Source organism: Doryrhamphus excisus, chromosome 14 (genome assembly GCF_030265055.1).
Source record: "Doryrhamphus excisus isolate RoL2022-K1 chromosome 14, RoL_Dexc_1.0, whole genome shotgun sequence".
Lineage (NCBI taxonomy): Eukaryota > Metazoa > Chordata > Actinopteri > Syngnathiformes > Syngnathidae > Doryrhamphus > Doryrhamphus excisus.
The window spans coordinates 10,322,606-10,343,074 of record NC_080479.1 but is presented as its reverse complement, the minus strand read 5'-3'; the positions used below and the strand labels follow the sequence as shown (position 1 = coordinate 10,343,074).

General features: G+C 43.2%; 2 protein-coding genes across 13 annotated transcripts in view; one reads left to right on the top strand and one right to left on the bottom strand.

Annotated features, from left to right (window-relative positions):
* The window catches only part of kiaa1522 (KIAA1522 ortholog), a 22,633-nt gene extending 10,368 nt beyond the window's left edge, over positions 1–12,265 (bottom strand). For 3 of the 4 annotated variants that reach the window (XM_058046285.1, XM_058046287.1, XM_058046286.1), the window contains exon 1: positions 11,850–12,265. In XM_058046285.1, coding sequence (XP_057902268.1) covers positions 11,850–12,084 — 235 coding nt within the window. In that variant the 5' untranslated portion in view covers positions 12,085–12,265. Of the gene's footprint in view, positions 1–5,140; positions 5,562–11,849 lie in introns of those variants that run through there. The other variant, XM_058046288.1, reaches the window with a different exon arrangement.
* Positions 1,881–20,319, top strand: sync (syncoilin, intermediate filament protein). Of its 9 annotated transcripts, none has more exons than XM_058046306.1 (12): positions 1,881–2,005; positions 2,092–2,158; positions 4,582–4,632; positions 8,632–8,686; positions 8,772–8,905; positions 14,600–15,289; positions 16,732–16,957; positions 17,915–19,073; positions 19,147–19,358; positions 19,431–19,638; positions 19,703–19,827; positions 19,892–20,319. In XM_058046306.1, exons 8-12 carry the CDS (start codon positions 17,958–17,960, stop codon positions 19,938–19,940), a joined length of 1,710 nt encoding a protein of 569 aa, XP_057902289.1. In that variant the 5' UTR covers positions 1,881–2,005; positions 2,092–2,158; positions 4,582–4,632; positions 8,632–8,686; positions 8,772–8,905; positions 14,600–15,289; positions 16,732–16,957; positions 17,915–17,957; the 3' UTR covers positions 19,941–20,319. The 9 variants fall into 9 exon arrangements, with proteins under 9 accessions (XP_057902289.1, XP_057902285.1, XP_057902288.1 ...); XM_058046302.1 differs by lacking the exon at positions 8,632–8,686 and adding an exon at positions 7,147–7,280; XM_058046303.1 differs by lacking the exons at positions 1,881–2,005; positions 2,092–2,158; positions 8,632–8,686 and adding exons at positions 2,274–2,669; positions 7,147–7,280 and having other exon boundaries at positions 14,600–14,670; positions 15,249–15,289; positions 16,735–16,957.
* The last annotated feature ends 150 nt before the right edge of the window (positions 20,320–20,469 follow it).

The following is a 20,469-nucleotide window of genomic DNA, read 5'->3' as shown; positions in this document are numbered from 1 at the left end:
CAAACTAGTGTCCTGCGGGCCACATTTGGCCCGTGGGCCGTGTGTTTGAGACCCCTGGTATAGAGACTTTGATTGGTTAGCATTCATTTTCTACAGCTTATCCTCACGAGGGTCGCGGGAGGTGCTGGAGCCTATTCCAGCTGTCTTGGGGCGAGAGGCGGGGTACACCCTGGACTGGTGGCCAGCCAATGACAGGGCACATATAGACAAACAACCATTCACACTCACATTCATACCTATGGACAATTTGGAGTGGCCAATTAACCTAGCATGTTTTTGGAATGTGGGAGGAAACCGGAGTACCCGGAGAAAACCCACGCATGCACGGGGAGAACATGCAAACTCCACACAGAGATGGCCGAGGGTAGAATCGAACTCAGGTCTCCTCGCTGTGAGGTCTGCGCACTAACCACTCGACCACCGTGCAGCCTGTTTAGTTAACAATGCTAGCTTTATGTACTAAAGTTTATCCTTGAAATGACATTTTTCCTGTATTTTGTGGTAAAAGTTTTCCCTGTTGTGTTTGGTATTTAGCGGTGCGTCCTGGTGTTTGTTGTTGCTAATTGTAGCTGTGTCACATAGCGGTAGCATCATCCCCTCACGGATGCCTTCAGCCGCGTCCGCTGTCTCTCATTATTTCGCTGCTAGAGGCCAGTTGAGGTTGCGTCCTTGCAGTTGCCGAACAAACGACGCTCTTGTATCATCCTCTGCTATATCCCCGCATCACTTTCCCGCCCGTCGGTGTCTGCCAATCTTCCCCTCCTTCACATCTCCTCTCGTCTCGCCTGCCCTTTTAGCCCTGTAGCTCCAGAGGTCTGTGTGGACTTTATATAAATAGCTTTAATGGCGTCATCCATCCCGGGCGGATGTGTGCACGTCTGCTTATGTTTCCTGACTCACCTCGGATGATATCGAGAGGATGAGTGTGCATGAAACTGTTTTTTTGAGGATTACTTTCACGGAGAAGAAGCCAAGGCGTTTGTAGGTCAGGTGGTGGCAACAGCTTTAAAGACGGGCATCATGCCAGAGGATTAGCACCTGCACCTGTCCGTCACTTTACCTTTACACGCCTTCACTCCATCCATCACCTCACCCACCCTTTTTACCCCCCCCTCTTGCACAACCTGTGTACTGGCTTTGTTGCTGCTTGTCGCCATAATGACATCACCAGGCGTCCCCCTCCCTCATTTTGATATTGAATAGAAGGTCCAAAGAGACACCATCTGGTGTTTTGGAGAGGGGGGCAGAGGGGCGACATGGCTCCAAAATGCCTTTCATTCGACCATTCCATTGCATTATCTCCGTGCTAAGCTCATTCCAACCACTGAAAAAAAGTCAAAGGACAACAAATCATTCTAAAGAGTCCACATGAAACTACCAATTTTAGTGCCTTTTGATTTTTACAGCATCATAAATCACTTTTACCAAACTTTAATGCAGTTATAATTAGAGGTTGTTAACCCCTTTTGTTGAAATGTCACTGCCTGACATGCTACCGAGCTCATCATCATGATTTGTTGAGCCATTACGTTTCTTTTTACACTTTTAAATGCAAAACTCCTGTGTAGAATGTACTGTGGAATATTGAAATGACTTAATTGATTTTAATTGGAAATAAATTATGAAGCTAGCCGCTGAAAGGGCATCCATTGAATGAACTAGGATGTCGTTTTCATCCTTTCAATTAAGATTATTATTGTCAATAGTAAAAAAATAGATTAAAATACCCCCTAAACCATTTCATGGACGTTTTTTTTTAATCTTAAATGTGTCGTTCAATATTTTAAAAATTAATACATGCTTTTCAACCATTGAGCTGATTTGAAATTCATAGTTGCCTCTTGAAAGGAATCGGTCATATTTATTTATAATAGTAAGAACACAATAAACGTTGCCAGATGTAAGAGAAAAAACCCAAAAACTAAAGAAAATACAAATGATCTCCACTAGAGGACGCTGTGGACGCTTCTCGCTGCACTCTTATTTACGTGGCCATCGACAGCAGGTTATTGTTATAAAAGAATCAACTATATTGTGAGCTTGTGTTGTCTCTTTAATGTCCTTATGTCACCTTCTGGTTTGGTTTCACAGTACAGAGGATGGAGGCCACCAGAGAAGCAGAGCATAAACAATCGCGGCTCCTGTTTCTACCTCAACAGTGAGTGTTTCCAGATGTGTATGCGCTTCCTGGCCTTAATGAGCATGCTCAGTTACAAAGTGATCACACTCATTGTGTCCTATGGTTGCACCCCTTTAACGTGTGAGGCGAATCACGCCAAACACATTAGGATGGAATAGATGCAGCCTTATGTCCGCTGCACTCAACATCACAACACACACACACGTGTGCTGCTGTCTGCTCACTCAACACTCACTCAATTCAATCTGCCAGACATCATCTCTTCCCTCTTTGAGATACAGCATACAGCCAATGTTTGTAAACAACAAACAATCACACATAAATATTTCATGGCTAGCATACTGATGTAATACACAAGGCACACCTGCGCGTGGCGCTGTCAGCAAGCACGCGAACGGAACCACGTGACCCTACACACCATAGAAGAATGCGCACGAGGCCATCGTCGTCTGCTTACAAGAAGTGGAATTACTTCTGTAAGTCATTATGGAGTGTGAGACAACGAAATATCAGGAGAATATCGACTGAGGTGAGTCATGGGCGTCGAAATATTCAGATATTATGTCGGCTTGTCGTCAAAAGCCACTTCTGGGCACGTGACAGTGACGTCATCGTTATAGTACGTCTTGTCTACACGGCAACACCAAGCCGCCATTTTCAGATTTGACAGTTTCAGGTCACTCCGTGTGGTTGAGAGGCTGAAATGAAAAAAAAAAATACTAGAAAATTCCACCATGCCTTTTAGTGTGTTGGTGTTATGGTGCTGCCAAATACCGAAGTACCATCTGCTCAGCACAGACATTCGGCACCCAGCTGTGACCTCACCTACATGGAGGCAACATGTCCCGACCTCATCTCTGCCATCAGAAAATATTCCTGTTGTTAAACTGAATACGGTATCTCTAGCTGCGAGGATGATTCCTAATTTTAAAGAAAAGTGTGTCATCTTATGGGAGTAATGTTGGAGTTTTTACCACAACAAAAAAAATGTTTTTTCTGAAGTTGAAATCAACTCTTACGCTCTACACAGTGTGTGTGTGTGTGTGTGTGCTGTTTAACAGTGTGGTATGACGCCTTAATTGAATTTAGCTGGTGATGCAGGAAGGCCGTTATCAGGCCACAACACTGAGTCCTTTTATAGTGAAGACAGAGGAACATTGAAGCTGTAAGACTGAGCGGCACCATGACTTGGTGTACTTTATTATTATTTAGCTATAACTATTGTCATCCAGCAACGGCCAACACAAGCAATACTTGTCTTATATTCTTGTTGTAGGCTATTCATTTGTGCAGGTGTTGCTTGAACCAAATATGGACGTGTTGAGTGTTGAAGAACTGTAAGGCCCAAAATGAAAAAGTCTCAGTCATCAGGGAGTGGAGCAGCAAGCAGAGCTTAGCCAGTCTCCTCGAGGCTGGAGGCTATCATGGAATATACAATAACACACCGGTGCCCAAGACACCCTGATCATGAAATGTGCTTGCAGCCTCCTCCAGCACATCATCTTTTCTTCCTCTCCCTGGTTTATTCCCCAGACTGGGGCCTTCTTTACATTCAACCGCCCTAATTCTGTCTTTCTTGCAGCGCTGTGCAGCGGTAGTCCGTGTCTATGTTGATGACAGATCCGTGGAAGAGAAATAATAATAATAAGCGATGCATTCAAGGTCGAGGACATCCCAGCAGAAAGCATTTTTGGGTACCAAAACAAGAACTCAATTGCTGCGCGCATACGCACTATTCCGTGGACAGATGTCACTCAAATGTGACAATGTTAACCCCACTACTTGAAAAATGCTGAATTAAATTTTGCTATAGGGCCGCAGTGGTTAGCATGTAGGCCACACAGATGAGGATAAACGGCATAGAAAATGTATGGAATTGTGCTCTTATTAGCAAAATTGTAAGTAGAATGTTATAAGAATAGTGTAATATCGCAAGAAAAATTGTAAAAAAGAATGTATGAGTGTCAGAAATGATGATCAAAAGTTGCAATATGATAATAATTTGTAGTTTGAGGCCAAAAAAGTCTTATTTACATATGTATTATGTGTTTATGATGATTCATTAATATATTTTATGGAAGTGTAGTTGTAATACTACATAGAGTATATGATAATATTACAGGAAAAAAAGTTGTAAAAAGAGAAAAAAATTTATCAGAACATTTTCTTCAACAGTACAAAAAAATGTCAACGTCATCTATTTCGGAGAATAAATAGCTGTATAAGTAATCATGCACACACATTTGAATGGGATAGACAATTATAATGGGATTCATCCGTTCCAGGGTCAAACTGTCCCCATCAAACTGCCACTCAACGGTAAAAATAACTTGAATTTAGGCAATGTTTTAAGGAATATTTGATGAATTGTTTTCTGTCATGCAAGTGTAAAAATAAGTTCACCACTGTACTTTAGTTTGATTTTTGTTTTTTTTCTGCAGGGACTTGCTACCGAGTGTGGTTTGTGAGACAGGAGCATTAGGACACACCAGGTAAGTGTACGATTTCCATGTCCTGGTGTCTGGCTGCATGAGTGCCGCCAACACTGGGGAGCTGTGGTTCAGTGTTAAATAAACATGGGAAGCATAGCAGTTTCTTAACAATGATCATGAGCCCAAAGTGCTTTCAGATAATTTTTTTTAGAATTCATTATTAAAAATATTATTAAATATACTTTAATTAATTTGATTTAAACGTATAAAATATAAGAAAATAGTATATATTAAGCTAATAGCTGAAAAAATAAAATTATTTCATAATAATGCAACAAAACAATGGCAAAAAGACATGCAATGTGAGGGTCAGCGCTCCATAGCTGGCGTTAAAGCTGCTTGTCTGCTGATGGTTCCTTCAAGGACCGTTATGCTGGATAAGATAAGCTGTGTTTGCTCCTGCAGGGATAATACCACTGCTAATAACACACACACTTGTCCAATAAGCAGGAAGCACGCATAAGGTCCGTCTTTATCTCATCGTAAAATACTGTAACCCTCCACTTACCTGTCTTCAGCTTGTCAGAGTGTCCAATCAGCCAGAAGCCTTTTGGTTTATCCGTCTCCACCTTCTTCCTCTTCTGGACGCTGTTCCCCATGTTTGGGGGCAAACCCCTAAAGGCTGTCCACTATGTCCACCATCACATGCGTTTGTGCCTGTGTCCCTGTGCTGATATCATTAGTGCTGATATCATTAGTGCTGAATCAGTGCTGCTGGTGCCACTGAGGCAACGCGTGATCCACAGTCAGAACACTCCCAGTAGTAGCTCTCATCCAGCTGCTGAGGAGACGGCAGCATCCCAAGCTCACTATCAAGTGTGTGTGTGTGTGTGTGTGTGTGTGTGTGCATGCAGACGAGTGCCCCTCCCATCTTCTGCCTGCTTCCACTCCAAAGTGGAGCATTCACAGCTGATTGTACTGTCATGGAAGCTCGCAAAAGAAATGATTTACACGCGTGTGCAAAGGCGCCTCATCACATAAACGCAGCTGCTTTTAATCAAGCAAAAGACGGGAATACATGACACCAGACTGGCAATGTTGCTTAATATCCTGACACTTTCATTTCTAGACAGCAAATACACACGTTTGGAATAGGGTTGATCCGTTCCAATGTCAAACTCTACATGCGATGCTGAAGTCACATTTTGACTGTCATAGAAGTGTAAAAATATGTTCAGGTGACATTTTTATACATTACTGGTGTAAAAATAAGTTAGCCTTTTCGTGATTAGACCAAAAAGGCAAAGCTAAAGATGTGGATCATAGGCAAGACAAAAATGCATTGTCTTATTGATGCCATATTGTACTGAGCAACCGCTACGGGGTGTCAGGAGACGAAACAATACATGGGCTTTTAATCATTACCTTTAATAAAAGTACAATGAAAAAATAGATGACAGTACATTGAAATCTGCTGATATCAGTTTTACAGCGTGACACCCTTCTACACTCTGTGTGTATGCTGATAGGGATGTCCGATATTGGCTTTATTGCCGAAAACCGGTATGCCAGTATTGTCCAACTCTCAATTTCCAATATCAGCAGTATTGATATGTTACATTTTTTAATATCGGTTTTCATAATCTGATACCGATTGTTAAGCTGAAATTGTGCCGATAATTATCAGACATCCCTAATGACTGCGTCACTGCATAACCTTTTCACTTCCTGGTTGCTGTGCAGCGTTTATTTCAATGGCAGACATGCAGGTTGAGTTCTTATAAAATACATTTCTTCCACCTTGTGGTCATTTTTTCGGCTTAAAACTGCCCCAAACGTTCTCTCTTCTATTGTAGAGTTGCATCATCGCCTCTTGGCAAAAACAAACAAAAAACGTATAATATGTCTTCGGCAGCGAATGAGTTAACCAAGTTAATCAATTATTTTTGGAGGTTCAAGCCTAGTGCCCATGTGACAATTTCCATTTCCTGTTCTGTGGTTATCATCACACTTGGCATCACACATAAAACAGCCAGGTAGTCTTTTACAAAAGTGTAAAAATACGTTGATTTCAACAAAGAAGGCTCTGTATCACTTTGTTATTCATTAAGTTCAATTTCCTGTTCTATGGTAATCATCACACTTTTCTTCCACTTTGATTTCGAAGGACCAGTACTACATGTACTACCACAAAAGGGGAAAAACAAGACTAGATTAATTCAAAGTGTTACGTATTTGTGCTGCTTTTGCTCTGTGGGCGCGGTAGTAGAAATGATGCCCAGCACGTCTGTGATGATGTCCGGAGTTATTATTATTGCCCTGCTGATCAATATAGCAGTACTCCAGAACGAGGTCATGTTCTCTGAAACAGAAGACTCCTCAATGGACCAAAACGGCAGAGAGTGAGAGGCAGAGCAGAGGAAGAAAATCACCCCGATCACCCCCACATGATGAAAAGGCTCCCATAAAAAAAAAAGAAAAAAAGCAGATTTACAGACTGAGCGGGAGTTGAGGAGCTGCAGCGTGGTGAAGAATTCATAAACCTCCTCCACCCTTTATTTTTTATCGCTGCAGGCGGGTGTCTTCAGAGATGCTGTTTGGATGTTTACCCCCTGAAGGAGTGAAATGACATCACGGTGCAGCATTAACATGGAGCACACCATCAGTACCACACCCAAAATACATCACATGCACTCTCCAGCATTCTAGTAAGTGTGTGCATGTGTGTGCCCCAGATACACTCTGATCAAAGCATAGCGACTCACTGTGTGTGTGCCATCACGCTTACTGTGGGATGGCAAATGTCCTCGTAGTGGTTGTCAAGGTGACCACCACACCGCATTTAAGTGCCTTCATGTCATGATTTATGTGTGCTTATTATGTTTACGTGCAACCTGCCCAATTAAGGATCAAACCATTGATAAGTAGCTGTTGAGGATGAACTTAAATAACCTTGAATACTTGATAGTCGTATTGTACAAGTCGACACAACAAGTCTTTGACACTAGCGGCTCATATTACCCCAGCACTGTCCTCCTGTGGCAAAGATGTGCTATTACAGAAAGAAAAAAACGTGCATTCGAAAATTGGCATTGGCATTGAACTCTGCAAGTAAATGAAATTAGATTTGAAAAAGCCATAAAGGAGCAAACAACAAATATGATGATGTTTATTATTATTATTACTCTTATTACTGGTAGTATTAATATTAATACTTGTAATCTAATATTTCCCCCCCTCATTAAAAAAATACTCAACATCAAACATTAGGAAAAACTACAATAATATCAAAATAATAAAAAGGAATAAATAACTGTAAAATATGTAATTATGTAAAGGATGGTATAGAATAAAAATAGTTCATTCATTCATTTTCTACCGCTTTTTCCTCACGAGGGTCGCGGGGGCTGCTGGAGCCTATCCCAGCTGTCTTTGGGCGAGAGGCGGGGTACACCCTGGACTGGTGGCCAGCCAATCACAGGGCACATATAGACAAACAACCATTCACACTCACATTCATACCTATGGACAATTTGGAGTCACCAATTAACCTAGCATGTTTTTGGAATGTGGGAGAAAACCCACGCATGCACGGGGAGAACATGCAAACTCCACACAGAGATGGTCGAGGGTGGAATTGAACCCTGGTCTCCTAGCTGTGAGGTCTGCGCGCTAACCACTTCCCCGCTGTGCCGCCCATCTATGTAATTAATTTATGAAAAAATAATAGAAATAGATGATATAGAGATTATTAATAAATATTTCCAAAAATACTACAAAATAGAAAAATAAATGAGTAGTCATTGTCTTGTAACCAATATATAATTTGTGGAAAAACAGACTTTTTCTTAGAATTCCTTCATAAAGTGTTCAACAGGTGTAGCCTCGCCTTACATAACAGCCACACACACACGATGGTAAATGAGCTATATATATTTAGACCATACATGATATATACTGTGTTTACTGCCTTCTATTCCCATGTGATGCCTTGCAGCTGCGTCCGCCACATCAAACGCACCCCAGCTCTCTAAAACGACCCGCTTGCTCTCATTCTAGAAACCTCCTCAACACAATCCTGCACGTCCAAGTGGCCGAAATGAAAGCTTCTAAAGTTAGAAGTGTTAAATTACCATATTGCGGTTGACTTTTTTGTTTTAATGACTGATGTGGTACTCTCTCTTTTTTTCTTTTTTAAGTTAAGACACAGGAGATAATGAACAAGCATTGTTGGCCTGCTGTATTGCTGCCATGGCAACAAGAAGCACCTCACCGTGCCGTCACCAGGGAGACCTCACCACCGTGATGGATGAGGGTTTGGAGGTATCTGCAGGTAAAGTGACCTCCTTTGTCAAAGTGTGTGCGCTGTGAGTAATGTTTGTGAACTTTCCCACACCTCTCTTTCTGTGCCAAAGCGTATTAAAGCAGCCTTTCTGGCGCTTGGTTTGTTTTTGTGCTTTTTATGGCACGTAATGAAGCGCTTCACTCTTCAATTATTTTGGCAGAACTGTAATTGTGAATTTGCCGCTCACGTGCGTTTTCATCTCAAGTCCATTTCATTCACTCACATGTATTTCCTGTCTTCCTGTGCACGTGAGAACAGCTATTATTAAAAACCTGTGTTTTTTTTCTAGCGTGGTTTGGCTGATAAGGTCTTGAAATCAGGACACACCATTGGGATGTGTGTGTGGCGCCCCCTGTGGGTTGTGGAATAAATGCCGTGTAATACAGTACGGTCTATGGCAGGGGTCTCAAACTCAATTTACTAGGGGGCCACTGGAGCTAGGGTCTGGGTGAGACTGGGCCACATCAGGTTTTCCAAAAAAAACAAAAAATGCATTTATTAAAAACAGAAAAATATACAAACTTTTTCAGTGCTTTGGTTCTGATTTTCTACAATAAAAGCGCTGATAAAACATTCCACTGTTCTCAAATATCTTAATTTTTATTTTTCTGCACAAAAATAAACAAACCAAGAATAAAGAAAATCAATCAATCAGTAATAAATAAATATAATAATAATAATAAAACAAATAATAATAAAAACTTAAGAAACCACATACAGTTGGTGGGTAGACAAATTATTTTTTTCAGATTAAAATTAACAAAGCATTATTAGAGCCCTGTAGACATGACAAAACACGACTACAGTCACATTTATACTTTTTTTATTTACAACATATTGCGCAACTGCAGGGTCTTGAGACACATGCTAACTCGCAAACTAGAGATCTAGCAACCTAAACGGTAGCCTCCAAGTTATTTCCTTTAAACTTAAAAAAGCCAAAAACTTACCACTTCCACACAGATAGGGAGGATAACTATTAACAGTTATTTAACCTTTAACATGAACATTAATCAAACGTAATAATTTTTTCTGGGTACATGATACCATACAGCATCCATATCAAACTTGCGCGGGCCGCACTAACATTAAACTTTCATATCAAGGCGGGGGCCTCAAACTAGGGCCGCGTGTTTGAGAGCGCTGGCCACCATGTTTTTCAACCAATCTTGCTCAAATTTCACACGCATGTGCTTGTCAGTTACCAAAAGATGTGTACCAAATTTAACGGTGATTCTGCAAAACACTATGAAGTTAAAGTAGTTGTGAGAAAAGTGAAGCCCCTTGTGACATATGGGCCAGCCATGTGGTGTATTTACCAGAAAGGCCACACAGCAGGGTTGCATGTTTTGGCAATTTTTCACCCTTTTATGCGCAACGCCTAAGGGATAGAAGCTTCAACAAACACATACAGGAACTAACAACTTTTTGTGTTGTCACACACACACACAACAATAGCTACGCACACATGCCTAATGGCAGCGCTATGGTGCAAAATGACCTCACCAGTCAAAGATGAGCCGTGTTGGACAAACTGCGCACTCTTGTGTGTGCAGGTGATTTGTGTGCTGTAACAAAAACAGAGGTTCCCTCACACACACACACACACCTCACAGTGCTAAAGCAGCTCCATCAAGCAGTAATATGCAGTCATGAATAGGTGTCTTCTTTAAAAAAAAAAAAGAGTCTCTTCTAGGTCTGAATGGACCTTTGTGATTTGCTCTAATCTCTCGTCTCCATCGCATAACTCCCACTGCGTGCACACACACAAAAACACACAGGGATTGGACGCATGAAAGAGTGTGGTAGTTTTTCATAGGAGAGGAATCTTTGTCAAGTGTAGCCAGAGAGGACATGCCGGGCTTTGGACCGAACCACCGGTGCCAGGATGACAGCATGAGTCAACACAAAGACATGTTTTACTTTAAGCCGTGTGCATCTTGTTAGCGCACATTGAGCTTCCTTCTACTTCTACGAACAAAATAAAAGTTTCAAATGACAAAAAATGTAAATTTCCCAAAAATGTCTAATTTTCACTTTAAACAGGTCAATCTACCTCAGTATAATATATGATTTTTAGGCATCACATGTGGAAAAAAACATCTAAAACTAACTTCAATATCAATAGCGACACACTTATCATTTCATTAGCAAGGCAGCCTCGCTGTAGTGTGTGTAAAATTTGCTGCATGCTTTCAATGGGCAAAATGACCGCCATCTGGTGGACAAATGTATAAATTAAAAACAAATGGCAGCTAAATCTAAACATAACGGACTGCTTTAATTGGGGTTACATTAAATGTAGGATCAAAACCAATGCACTCTACCGACACCTACAGGGCATGAGTGGAACAGCAACACAAGCACACTGCTCACAACTTCCAATGAATAAACAACACAGCCTTCATGAAGTTGTCACAGTGAGCCAAATCTAACTTTACTACCTTTTATGTCAAACAAAAAGGACTTATAAATGCATCTTGGACAAGTTTAGCAGCCTTGTCGGGTCATGAGAACAACATCATTGCTGCATAAAAATATTCCTGTAACTGACAAACAAATATGGTTCCCATGCATTCATAGCAGCCTCCCTGACCACATCCTTTCAAGGGGAGGGGGGTTTTTGTCATCATGGTGCCCAAAAGTACCCCTCCATCGCCTCCCGCTCCGCTAGCATGCGAGAGAAGAGACCACGGTAGAAAGTCAACTGACAAGAGAAAGGGGTGGCGTTCGAGGTGGAACAAAAACAGGAAGTGGCCACAGTAATCTCTGAGCTGCCGAGCAAGCGAACGCATCAGCAAATGTAGGATTATAGGGCTCTGTGCACGTCCACACCAGTGCAGAACAGAGGTCAAGGGGTTAGGTCGTTACAAAAGTATTGGGTCATCATTTTCTAACTCTGAAGCTTAACTTGCGAAGAAACGCGTCTCACCTTTTGCAGCGTCAGGATGCTGGAGTCCGTCCGTCATTATCAACGCTCCATTATCTACGCATTTCTTCTTCTTCTTCTTCTTCTCTTTCTTCTTCTGGCTGCTCCTCAACCAGCTGAAGGCCTGTCCCAGGGTGCTTCCCGGCTTCCTGTGCCCACGCTGAGCTCTCACCTCGCGGCCTATGATCTCGGTGATGTCCCTGGGCACCAGATCGCCCGTAGACCTCCTCCGGGACATGGTGGAGGCTGGGCCAGGGGAGTCAGTCTGACTTTTCTATCCCTCTTTATCACCACCTGGGACAACAATGAGCAAAGTAAAAAAACACGCGCACTTATTAGCGTGCACTAGCCCAATCTGTACGCTTCACTCTTGCGTTTCAGCCTTGTGGAGCATGTGCCCGTGTGGGACTGAAGTTCCATCATTCCCTCCCTCTGTGCAAGAGCCAGCCTCCTCCTCCTCCTCCTCCCACTCTCCACCACTCCGATCCAGCCTCTTTTTGCACTCTTGGCAAGCCCTGTGATCTGCTTTTTAAGCTATTTTGTGGGAGTTTGTACGCCAGGTTCTCTCAAGGTAATAATGCCTGGCTTTCTCCTCAGAGAAGTTAAATATTGTCACCTAATGCAGCTGGCTGTGTGTGTGTGTGTGTGTGTGTCATGGACTTGTGAGACTTGCTCATCTGGTTTGCATGTGGACAAGACCCACTGGGGTGAAAAGGGGGAGGTCCTGCAGACTGTTAGAGTGCTGACACAGGGTGAATTCAGTAAGCATCATTTTGGATTATGCAAAAATGTCTTAGTAGAGAACCCAGAATAAGAACTTTCAGTGTGAAGGTTGTAGTTGTTGCAAAAAATACTAATTTTCCTTAATTTTTTATGAACACTGCTTGAAAGAAAGCAATGCAGGTACAAGCAGCAGGTGTACACATTGCTGTGGATCCAACGTTAGAATGTTTGGCCTTGGTGGAGGTTAAGGTTCTACTGTATGTTGTTCCTGTTCATGTTGGAATGATACAGGATACTTTTTATAGGAGTCACATTTCATAATAAATACTTGGTGATTTATTCAAGTGCTAAAGTGCGTCAACCCTCATTGTTGGGAAGAATATGCCTCAAAAGTTGGCATTTTTGTGAAGCTACAAACAAAGTGCAAGTAATTTTGTTTTAGTTTAGTTTTATTGTTTCAAACCTTACAGTGAGGAAACCTAAAGTGTTCCAGTTGGGTTTTTTGTGACACCACTGCAGAATGGTACCAGTGATGGCAAAGAGGAAAAGTGTGTTGATAACCATAGAACCGAGAATGAAACTGGTTGCTCTTGACAGTGCCATATAGTTGAAGTGACAATCAAACTGATGTAGGTACCCATTAAGCCCCAAAATACTCCAATTTGTATTTGCTGAATGTGGATCTTCTGGCTGTCAATGGCAGAAAAAATGTATTTTATTAATTTAGCCAATTTTGATTTCTTTTAGTTGTATTGAGTCTTATAGTCTTGAAAGTTAGAAAAACAAAATGTTATTTAAAACATTGCCTGTACAGTTAATGAAGTTTTTATGATGACAAACAGATTTCCTAATTGAAGTAGTGAATAGATTATAAGAAATTGTGTTGATTTGGAAGTTTTTAAGGTTTTGACAGCCCTATACTACAAAGTAAATCACGTCTGGGATGAGAAGTCCTTATTATGTACGATTTCAGACTTTTTTTCTGTAGTATGACTGCATTTCAGATGCGAAAACATGCCTTTCAAACACATGACATGAAATATTTGGGCTGCAGGAATTCCTGCGAGGGTGTGGCTGTGGCCGAGTTGTTCTGGATCGGACAAAAACAGGCTGCAGCTTTCCGTCGCTCTCTCTTTTGTCCCTCACTCCCTCTGTCTGCCGAGGATAAGCGCATCTGTTTTCCGTCCATCCCTACATGAAGCCCTGACGTCAGCGGTGACCCCTACGGAAAGCCGAGGACGCCTGTCGGATTGTTATCAAAACAAACGAGTTAATGAAGAGCCCCGAGTACAAAGTCAGTCGAGGCAGTTAGGAAGCCGTCAAAACTGACGATTCTACTTTAAGTATACACATATACTTGTAGCTCCCCCAGTGTTGCCATGACAACACGGATGTCACGGCATGTTACTCACCCTTCGCATGTGTTTTGGCAAGTGTTGGGTTAGGGCGGGAGGGGGACTGTAGTTTACATGACGTTATGTTCAGGGATTTTCTGATCCAACACACTTGCACAATCATGGGGATCAGGAGAGGAGCAGTGTGACTATTTCAGGGGGTGTTTTGGGTCTGGACTCAATGTCCTACCGGGATGAGGCCGCAAAAGTTTCTGCATGTGCTCTTCTTTCCTCCCTCTTGCTGTCTCATAAATACAATCATCATCACCCGAAAGATATCCTTGGTTCGTTCTGAGGACACACCCGTGGTCACAATTGTGGTGTTTTAAACAGCTTCGAACGGGTGGTCCCCACAAGTCACATGTTCCAGTCAGATGTTACGTACAGTACCCAGACGTCCCTCACTACATTGCATAGGAAACCTCCTTGACTTGATATGTACGGCTTTTACTATTATTAGAGCCTTGTAGACATGAAATAACACCCCTATATTATTCTTTCTGTACACTACATTGTGCAGCACACTACGGGATCAACGCAGGGCCAGAAATGACGGCTGCCATTAAGCACAAGTGGCGAGGGAGGACTGTATACACCTGTCACCTTAACACCTGCTTTCCCTCCTCGTTCTCTCAGGTTACCGCCGTTGGGGTGGGAGGAGTTTTCCGAAGCACCTGTCCTGCTATTGTCGGGGTCAGAAGTTTAAGGTAAACCAATCTCCTCCCGTGGGAAGCACAGGCCGGCTATTTAAGGACTGCTTGATAATGAGGAGGCATGGATGGAATCCTGCAGCTTGATCTCCATCATCATCAACACACAAGCACCCGGATACTGGTTTTCTTCTTGCATTTTTGGCGCCCTCTATGGGTTGCTGTGAAAGACATGCTAGCGTACATGTCATACAGATCTATTCAAGGTTGGTAACTGAATTGTCTGCCTTTTGTGCAAACGGTTAATAAAGGTTAACACTGGCGGGAACACTTTTGATAATTAAAACGCAACACTTATGGTTTTTTGATGATATTTTAGACCCATCTCCTCTTGTTTCGGGGTAGATGCAACCCCTCCTGCTGTGCCTCTTTCTCTCTGACCCAGCCTTGTGGTTATTAATAAACCTAAACAGATTTGAGGTAGTCATAGCCACACATAGCTAGCTGCACACTGACTAGAAAAGAGAGAGAGAGAGAGAGAGAGAGACGGGTGATAGGCTGGGTCTTTATACCCTGTTTATACCCCTCAGCCCCTCTTTTTACACCCCCCACATTCTGCTTTGTCATTTCTAAAGGATTCATCCACCAACAGAGGAGGTTTGCAGCTGCAAGGCAAGTAAGTAGTGTTGTATTTTGGCTTCATGATTGTAGTGTGAAACCTCCATGTGGCGTCTTGTGTAGCGGTAACAGTTTGACATGATGTTTGACAAAATAGGCCACAAGGTGATGGCGTGTGCCTTCACAACCTCAGCACAGTTGGCGTGTCTTTTTGAGACATATATGACTTTTTGCTTTAGTAACGCATGCCAGCATGTGTGGCTGTGCAGCAGCACCTTGTGCAAACCTCACTCCCTGGCACCTTAAGAGCCACAACTTACTTCGCGGGATAACAACTGTTCCACTTAGGTTAGGAGATACTGCATTTACTTGGTAAGATACCAGTACTGATACATCCATACATCCATTTTCTATGGCACTTATCTTCATGAGGCTTATCTGAGCTGACTTCAGGCAAGAGGCGGGTGCCAGTCGTAATATTCCCATATGGGGGCTGGTGCATTTGGCTTTGCAATCATCTTTTTCCCTCCTAATTTCTAGTACATTACCTTGCGTCACTCCCCATGAGGCGTCCTTGTTGCATTGTGTGTGTGTGTATATGCTAGCGGCCTCGCCTCCCCCCACAAAGACATACTGTACAGTAGCGACTGTATGACTGACCCTTGTTCTATGAAGCCTCTAGGTGGTGAACCAATGCACAGATGGAACGCTCTTGCTGTCTGTTTGGAGGCGGGAGATGAGGAAAACAGACACGCATGCACATGGCAATATACTGTATTTATTAATTCATTTTATACCGCTTTTTCCTCACGAGGGTCGCGGGGGGTGCTGGAGCCTATCCCAGCTGTCTTTGGGCGAGAGGCGGGGTACACCCTGGACTGGTCGCCAGCCAATCACAGGGCACATATAGACAAACAACCATTCACACTCACATTCATACCTATGGACAATTTGGAGTCGCCAATTAACCTAGCATGTTTTTGGAATGTGGGAGGAAACCAGAGTTCCCGGAGAAAACCCACGCATGCACGGGGAGAACATGCAAACTCCACACAGAGATGGCTGAGGGTGGAATTGAACCCTGGTCTCCTAGCTGTGAGGTCTGCGCGCTAACCACTCGACCGCCGTGCCGCCCGCAATATACTATATATCATGTCATCACTTATAGTGTGATTAATTAATTCATTGTTCATAATCTTGTCTCATTTTAATCTTGCAAGATCTTGACAGCCCTAGCCAAGTCACTACAAATGTTATCTCAAGGCGTTATAACAATATCAGTGTTGTAACAGTGTGAAGAACAAAAAAATATTGATATCTTCACACTATTGATTCGATATTGGTATCCATATATTTGGATCAATCCATCCACACCCTATTCGGTGCTTAGTGGCATGCAATGCTGTGATAATCTAACACTAAGAGGCCACGTGTTGCCGCTCCTGTTAATAGACCTGTTAGTGCGAGTCTAACAACATGAGTGGTCCTGTTTGTTTCTAGCAGGGTCAGCTGTTGTTGGAATAAGCCATGCTGGACCACTCCCATGCCTGCCTCTCTTCATCCCTCGATGATGGATGGGAACAACATATGAAGCCATCTTCATTGCTTTTGGGAAGGCGCGCTGGTGGACCGCTGTAATTATAATTCAAATGCAGGACAAACAAGAGGACCAAGATGACCTCAGTTAGCGTACCCCCCAGCTGGCTTGTTTCCTGGCTTCGAAAATGTAAGCCAAATTTCTGCCTTGGTTTGCGTACATTTTCCGGCTTGTCATCTTATCTCCAACTGTGTTCCTTCAGATTTTTTTTAGCATGAAATGTTTAGCTATATGTGCCCTGTGATTGTCTGGCGACCAGTCCAGGGTGTACCCTGCCTCTCGCCCAAAGACAGCTGGGATAGGCTCCAGCACCCCCGCGACCCTCGTGAGGAAATAGCGGTAGAAAATGAATGAATGAATGAATGAAATGTTTAGCAGCCTGTTAGCTAGGTACTTGGAAACATGGTAACTGAAAGAAAGTTGAAAGGAAGTCAGCCCTGTCGCCTGTATTCATTTCATTTTCTACCGCTTTTTCCTCACAAGGGTCGCAGGGGGTGCTGGAGCCTATCCCAGCTGTCTTCGGGCGAGAGGCGGGGTACACCCTGGACTGGTCGCCAGCCAATCACAGGGCACATATACACAAACAACCATTCACACTCACATTCATACCTATGGACAATTTGGAGTCGCCAATTAACCTAGCATGTTTTTGGAATGTGGGAGGAAACCGGAGTACCCGGAGAAAACCCACGTATGCACGGGGAGAACATGCAAACTCCACACAGAGATGGCAGAAGGTGGAATTGAACCCCCAGTCTCCTAGCTGTGAGGTCTGCATGCTAACCACTAGACCACCATGCAGCCTAAGTCAAAACATTAACACAAAACATGCTTTTATAGTTTTACATGCATAAAACCACTATAAATGCACCTTAGTGTTTTGCCATGAGTTATTTCTTGAATTCAGTGGTGTATCTCACCTTCTTTTTTAGAAGGGTTATTTTGCAGCTGTGATCACAGGAAAAGCAGAGACTTGGGGTGACTTGTCATGTACAGCTCAAAGAAAGTCATTCCCCACATTGAAATTGTACTTCTAAGTCAACATGAGTGTCATCTCAGTGTCTGGCGTGTGTTTTCTTTCATCAGGGTATGCATTATGAAGTATACTTAAAATCTATAAAGGGCAGCAATGGATGACGACCAGATGAAGCCTCTCTTCATCGGCGAAGAAGAGACCATTGAGGACCCGGATGGACCTGACATGGATTCCAGAGAGGAGGGCAGCCATTCTGCTTTTACTTTTGCGAGCCGTTCATCTGTGTTCCTCAGGCCGTACTTACAGGAGATGGATGACTTACTAAGGAGCTGCGAGGACATTACAGGCGTTTCTTACGATTCTCACCTCTCTGGGGAGTCAGAAGCGAGTGAGAGGAAAGACAGCGAATGGGAAACTCCATATTTTTCCACAAGCTGCTCCGTGGATAAAACAGAACTGTCTCTGGGAGGCGTGGATGTTCCTCACCAGGCAGACCTCCCTCTCACTTTGGCGGGGAGCCAATTGAGCGACACCATGGTGGAGTACGAGGGCCGGCTGCTGGGGATGTTGGCCATGCTGGAGAACTGCATGGACTTTGAGGCCGATACGAGTCAAGAGTATGTACATGTGAAGAATGGTGGTGAAGCCACACTGGAAGGAAACCACTCACAGGAGCTTCCATACATCTGTGACGGTTCCACAGTGGAGAGGTCCGGTTTTGAGTTGGATGTTCTTGACCAACAATCAACGACAATAGGTGGAACGTCTGAAGAAAAGAGAGTCCATGACACATCTCAATCATCGTTGAGGATTGATAGCGGGGATTTGAGGTCTGGAGCGGATGGATTTGAGGCACTGAGGTCTCAAATGGAGGAGTGCATCCAGGAGGTACAGCACTTGGAGAACAGGAGAAAGGAATTACTCTCAGAGGTTCTGGAGCTGAGAAAGCAGAAAGACCCAGAAGCAGAAGAAGAGAAACAAGAGGTCATGGAGGATGACGTTTTAAGCAAGGTGTTTGAGTTGATGACAGTGCTTCAAAAGGAGGAGGAGGCCTGGAGAGAGGAGAGGAAGAGGGAGATCGCTAGCTTGAGGTCCGAAAGAGCTGAGGAGGAGCGGCGAGTGTGGAAGCTCAACCTGGAGATGCTGGAGATGCACGACGAGCTCCGAAAGCTGAAGCGGCAGCTGTTTGCCAGGGCTAAGGAGAGTGCGCATGCCCAGGCAGCTTTGAACAAGCAACGCCATGAGATGGAGTTCCAAAAGAGACAGGAGGTAGGACATATTAAACTTCTCAAGCCATTTCATTATGTACTGTACGTTTCACCCATTACATACATAACTGCAGGAGAGTCTGCAGAATCTGGTCCTCCAGATGACAGATGAGTGTGTACAGCTGAAGCTAGCCCACCAGCAACATCTCTTGGACCTCCAAGCTGAGATTCACAGGCACGGCGCCAACCCCACCTCCAATATAACACGGGAGGAGCTGTGCAAGAGGCACTCCCACGGGGATATACAGCAGTACCTGCAGGGCAGCCTGACAGCCTTAGAAAACAGGTAGTCACATGACATCTTTAACCCCCTCAAATGTTGTAAAACTCCCCTAAAGGCATGTACCAAACTTCTCAGGTATGAGCCCATGTTGCTGGCCTTGCTGAAGAGGAAAGAGACAACCACAAGTTCTTTTGCAAAGGCCAAAGAGCAGGTGCAGGACCTCAGGGCTCAGTTAAGACCCCTGAAGGATGAGTTGCAAAAACTGGAGCTCCAGAGGACTTGCTTGGAGGAGAACCTCAAACTCACCCACATACAGTGGAGAGAGGATGCTGGGTACTATGAGGTAAATAAAGGGAGTTGCCCCCCCTTCCCCAAAAAACATTCTAACTATTGTTTTTTTATTTTAGGAGACCATCTGTCGTCTGGAGGAGAGCAGCAGGAACTTGAAGATGGAGTTGACAATACAGAAAAGAAAAAACAAAGAAGCAGCTGAGATGAGAGATCTCCTGTCTGAGCAGATCCTCCTTTATAGGTGACATTTCTCAATGGATTCTACATCGTAATCATTCACTAAATTCCACCTATTCTTCTCACAGGTCTGATTGTGGAGACAAGCACAAGTTGGAGCACAAAGAGGAAACATGAAAAGTGTGGTGATGGTCCTTTCAATAGAGGCCATATAATGCAATTTACATAATTTGACAGTTTGTTTGATTGTTCATATACAGTACACACACCAATATCTGACACATTTGTAGGTTAAATAAAAGGCAAATAAAAGTACATATAATGCAATTTTTTCATATATATATATCTCTATATATATACAGACACATATATATACATACACATACATATATATATAATACACACACATATATATATACATACATACACACACACACACACACACTTGGAGCGAGTGACCAGTTTGATTAATGATTAATATCTGCTGAAGGAATACAACCACATGTAGCGCAATTAAGTGCTTTTTAATCAAATAAAATTCTTACATAATCGTTTGGCAGACAAATGCCCTTTCCTGTCTGTTTCTGTTTTTTATTGAGACTGTTTATTTCTACAATTTGGCATGAATCAGAGCGCGTGTATTTGTGAGTTTTCACAACACATGTGTTTCTCTTCGCTATTGGTTTGTTGTGCATTAGCGAGCCAG

Coding starts and splice junctions, on each gene's coding strand:
- sync (XM_058046306.1), top strand. CDS start 17,958: ATGGATGACGACCAGATGAAGCCTCTCTTCATCGGCGAAGAAGAGACC. Junction 19,074..19,146: donor AGTTCCAAAAGAGACAGGAG/GTAGGACATATT, acceptor ACATAACTGCAG/GAGAGTCTGCAGAATCTGGT. Junction 19,828..19,891: donor GAGCAGATCCTCCTTTATAG/GTGACATTTCTC, acceptor TTCTTCTCACAG/GTCTGATTGTGGAGACAAGC.